Source organism: Montipora foliosa, chromosome 5, assembly GCF_036669935.1.
Source record: "Montipora foliosa isolate CH-2021 chromosome 5, ASM3666993v2, whole genome shotgun sequence".
NCBI lineage: Eukaryota > Metazoa > Cnidaria > Anthozoa > Scleractinia > Acroporidae > Montipora > Montipora foliosa.
In genome coordinates, this window is record NC_090873.1 from 3,044,122 (window position 1) to 3,049,121 (window position 5,000).

The following is a 5,000-nucleotide window of genomic DNA, read 5'->3' on the forward strand; positions in this document are numbered from 1 at the left end:
CGAAGGTCTTGGGTTCAATTCCCACCCTTGTCAGAGTTTTTCTCTGTCCTTGTGTGGGCCCAGTTCCATTAGTAGGGCCAACCCTCACATGGTTTAATGTGGGAAGAAAACTAGCACTTCACACTACAATCTAATAGTTAATGAAGTCTGTTGCATTCGTAACCGCATTGTTTTCTATGCGGTTACGCCTTGGGTTTACACGACACCGATCGAGACCGTTGGCGAAACCGTGTCGATTTGAAAACGCTGCTAAAATGGAGTGTTTCAAAACGATACGGATTCATCTGTCGTGTAAATGGCTAAACCGCATCGACTTGAATATGGCTACTATTTTGGCTCGAAATTTGCATTGTTCGATTTAAAATGGTGAATTTAGCACGTAGTGCAGCGCTCGCTTATTCCATCACGACTTGGATTTTCAGGCGAAAACGGTTCCGTGTAAACACTTACAAACCGCATCGATTTCGACGCAGTTTCGAAGTCGTGAAACCGTGTCGATGCTAAACCGCGTTCGTGTAAACGCTGCCTTACTTTTGGTTGGGGTAGCAAGCCAACCACATTCTTTCGGTACGGCTCACGATAAGCAAGAGTTCTTACCACTTTGCGCCCCCCTCACCTGCCCCAAAGTCATTAAGAGCTAATACTTGTCTTGCTTTGGGGTCGGCAATTTCACGATTGTATACCACTTGGAGCCAATGTTGGGGAGGGGTGGGGAATTCTGAAGTCGTGTTACTTGTCTCAGTGCCTGAAGAACGTGCCATAATACAAAGCAATGGGGCTTGCTTTAGGAAACAAGCTTTCAGAAGCTAAACTACTTTTAGGATGTTTGATCGCTCCTTGAATTTGTAGATATTTTTATCAAATCGTGTCAGTTTATCGGACTTCTCATTCAAAAAACCTATGTACGTAAAAAATCTGGACTTGCTTGCGACGATCTTTCCAACTTTCCTTGGGGGCACCCAACGTCAATTTTCGGAAAATATCTGCCCGGATTGGGCGATTTGAGATCTAGAATTTTCGGAACATTTGTTGTAAAATTTCTTGCTTGCCTGCCTGTCCTAGGATATTTTCGAACATCCAAAAAATGGTATAATTGCCCCTTTTGAACGGATTTTTACTCTAAAAAGGTCACCTAGACTTTTTGGGACCCTTTTTTCTGGCTGAAATTTTCAAAAAGGTAAGTCTTTTTATAATTTTTGGATCACTAGACTTTCGGCTAGGAAATCCGAACAGATTAAAAATTTTTAGGGGATAAAGATATGCCTATATCTACCATTTAAATACTAAAATATGTTGAACAATGCCATGTGTCCATTCCGCTGTTGACAGGTAACAAATTGCATATATTCTAAAATTGCTTTAGAATTATTTTATCAACTAATTCTATGATAGCGCATTTAAACGTCTGTTTGGTTCAGTTTGAAGGAAAATTGAACAACCAAGAAATGAATAACAAATGAAAAGAAAATCAAAGAACTTGATAAAAGATAAAAAAGGGACTGGAAGTTCAGAACATCATTGGGAGGCATGGTGTCTTCTACCAGTACAAGAAAATTCGCAATTCGCCAGGTTTATTCGTATTTTCCATAAGACTTGAAATTCGCTTTAATGATGTGGTGTGGAATACACAAACTTGGACTTGCTGTGAGGCCTCTACAGTTTGATATATTACTTCAATACTTTCAAGTTTTACTGGGGAGAGGAAGGTATACATCAATGCTTTTGACTGTGATATCACCTCTTGGGATAGACTGTCCTTGGCATTTTAAAGGCCGACTTTCTGCCAGGTGGCTGAGCATAGTTCCAAGGATATGTGGCATGTGTCACAGGGGTCAGGTAAGTGTGCTTTTTTATAACCACACGACCCAGCTGACCATACAAAAACTGGGTATCTGATGGCTGTAAAACAAAAGAAGTAACAATAAGTTAAAATTCATCTATTGCTTGTTTTCACAACAGCTACATTCAACGACCCAAAGAAAACCAAAGAAGAGAGACTTTAGTGGAGTCACTATGATACAGAAGATCGCATTGGAATTGCCAGTTGTTTCTATTTAGTTCAAATGGACCTCTTTAGCTTGTACGTTTTGTTTTCCCATTTCAGACCATGTGATGTTCCCAAGGGAATTTTCTTTTTGTTTTTACATAAGTTATGCATACATATGCACGTGCAAAAGACAACATTTGAAAGAAACTTTTTCCTGGTGTAACATCACGTGGTCTGAAATGGGAAAACAAAACGTACAAGGTAAAGAGGTCCATTGTGCTACTTGCCAAGTAACATAGGATCAAAGGATCAAATTATAACTTGGGTTTTCGGGGGCTGGAAATAGTTGGGCATTGTAATTTGTATCCATAACCAAAAAGAGCTAAATTGATTAGAGTCTGATGCCACCACAAATTGCCTTTGGGGATTTTAAACAAGAAAATTATGTTGCTTTGGACGCCACACACAAACAATCTATTTCTCAATGGTTTGTGAATTTCTTCCTACATGTATCCCTTTACCTCTAAGTTACAAGATAATCTTTTCTGTGAAACATGTAATAGATAATAATCATACAATAGTGTGAAAAATTGGATTGAATTGGTAAAACCCTACGAATGTCTGCCTTTGTGGCTTAGTCACCATCAGAGGCAGCGAAACAACTCTGAATAATAAAATGCGGCACCTTCTCGTCCTTAGTGATTCTTTTCTTCATTCGTTCTCGCTAAATGCCATCTCGACAGTAATTGGCTTTCATTTCAATTAGAGCCTGCAGTCCTTACCCCACTCTCAAATTCTTCAAACCTGTTTTCTAAACATCGTTAACATTTCCTATTCTTTCACTTATGTCCAGAATTACATACTAAAAAATTGTATATATATATCTAAAGGTTTAACGATGCAGGTCCACATCAGCCTCCGACTGCCTTAACTTTAACCTTCGACAACAAATAAAGTATGTATGTACACAACACCGAAAGCCAAAAACCGTACCTCGAAGCGCGGTTGGCGAATGGTAAAATCCGAGACTCGCCGACACGCCGAGATCCTAGTTAAAAATCCGAGCCCGAGACTCCTTGGTAAAAAGTTTCGAGACTCAAAAAAAGTAAAAACAAACCATGCAAAAACGCTTTTCGAGATTTCAAGATCCTGCCAAAGTTTCCGAACGCACGTTTTTCAAGAGAACGCACGTACTGTTGTCAACAGCTGGTTATAAGTTAAATGATGTTAAAGAAATGTGCAGCTTTTTGCTCCGATTTTAAAGTGTAGCGTTCGGAGTGTACCATTTTGAAAATACCCTTGCCGACTGTTTGAAATCACTGTGTGGACTCATTCCATACAGCTTTTTCTCAATCGAACAATAGTAAAGCATCTAAACTTGCCTTGGTATCCTGTTTGGTATGCCTTGGCAACGAACGAGTAAGTGGTTTTTCCGGCTTCTTTTCTTGTCTGTCGTGAGCTCGATTCGCTCGATCACAAATATTCTCTTCTTCTGTCATTTCTCAGGTTGTTTGCTGAACAAAAGTTCTGCGATTCGAGCCAAAAGTTAACACAGTACACAGTGAGTTCGCATCGTAAATCGTCAACAGATATTGCAATTGCAATAAAATGCAAGGCGCTTGTGCCCAGTCCTTTTGATTTCGTCAACCTTTTTCAAAATGGCGGGAGGTTCAATTAGCACACAGAAGAACACGTTGCGTTGGTTCTCGTTGCGTGTTGATTTCAGATGGAAAAGAGTCGTGTTTTAGTTTGCAGAACTCCTAATGGAAACGTTCAGCTTACTAGAGAAGTTGAAGGGGAGTATTCAACGTGATCATCGAGGTAAGCTGAAAAAGTTGCACAACATTTCGACGGGAATTTCAAAACAAACTTGAAATAAACTTGAACAATAATTTAAGGTTGTTACAGAGAGCAAGCATAGCAGTTGACTATTCATAACACGCTCTAAGTTTCTGTTTTCAGAGTGAGTTACTTTAAGCGACAAAAACGGCCTCGCAAATGAAAATACTGTGTTTGAGTATCAGGGTAACTTCACTAGGGCCACGTGAGATGGTCCTGACTCCTCTATGACCCCTCCCCCGATATCAGCAATGCAGCACCAATACCTTGTCCGTCACTTTGAATTGGGTAAAGGGAGGAAATCTGAAAGGGGCCAACACCTTGCGATGCAAAATAGGTTTTTCCTGTTATTATAATTATTTTTATTTTTATCAACCTCCACAATGCACCCCCATTATCAACTGGTTATGTTGATAAAAATTCTTTGTGTTGGGCCATTTCAGCTTCAATCAAAACAAAATGCACAAAGTCAGGGTTCTTGCTAAGTTTTTGCACAGGAGGTAAAAAACCAAAAATAGCAGGTAACTTTGTTACCTGCCACTGCATGGTTTGGCAAGCTCAAGTCTTAACTTGACGTTCGTATCGATCGCTGTCACATGCCAGCGGCTGCTAAATTAATTTAATACTCAGCAAAAGGAAAGTAGGTTATGCTATTTCATTGGCAGTCACTTAGGGGGGTCCGGGGGCATGCCCCCCCGGAAAAATTTTGAAAATTTGAGTTCCTGAAATGCGATTTTCTGCATTTTCAGAAAAGATTTACAAAATTCTAAAGGTACAAAAATGTCCCATAAAATCTCAAAAGTAACACTTTTTTGACATCTGCATTCAATAATTTATGTAACTTCTTTGATTAATATTGCCGTTTAAGAAGTAAAAGTTCTGGGTTTTCGTATTTACAAAACAACAACACTGACTAGCTCGCAACTAGCTATCAGCATTAACCTATACTTCAATGTTAACCATTATAGCTTACGCTTATGTGCTTTGTTGTATTCATAAGTGACAGATTTAGCTGCTTTTAGGACGGACGCTGGAGGCGTAAAAGTCTTAGCGTGAGAAAGTGGTGTCTATGCGTGTGGGCGTGAGAAATATATCAAATGCGTGTGTCTCACGCAAAATGCGTGAGAGTTGGAAGGTCTGCAAATGGTATATTTTCGAAACAATAACATGCGCC

The 5,000-nt window shown here is 39.6% G+C and overlaps 2 protein-coding genes across 2 annotated transcripts in view; one reads left to right on the plus strand and one right to left on the minus strand.

Moving 5' to 3' along the window:
• The window catches only part of LOC138002854 (uncharacterized), a 4,920-nt gene extending 1,333 nt beyond the window's left edge, over window positions 1–3,587 (minus strand). Inside the window, exons 1-2 of the mRNA XM_068848836.1 lie at window positions 3,370–3,587; window positions 1–1,899 (exon numbers count right to left, since the gene is read on the minus strand). The exon at window positions 1–1,899 is cut by the window's left edge and continues 1,333 nt beyond it. Coding sequence (XP_068704937.1) covers window positions 1,735–1,899; window positions 3,370–3,486 — 282 coding nt within the window. The 5' untranslated portion in view covers window positions 3,487–3,587 and the 3' untranslated portion in view covers window positions 1–1,734. The remainder of the gene's footprint in view (window positions 1,900–3,369) is intronic.
• A 54-nt stretch (window positions 3,588–3,641) lies between these two features.
• The window catches only part of LOC138002855 (DNA endonuclease RBBP8-like), a 17,418-nt gene continuing 16,059 nt past the window's right edge, over window positions 3,642–5,000 (plus strand). The window contains exon 1 of the mRNA XM_068848837.1: window positions 3,642–3,808. Within this exon, the coding sequence (XP_068704938.1) occupies window positions 3,751–3,808 (58 nt within the window). The 5' untranslated portion in view covers window positions 3,642–3,750. The remainder of the gene's footprint in view (window positions 3,809–5,000) is intronic.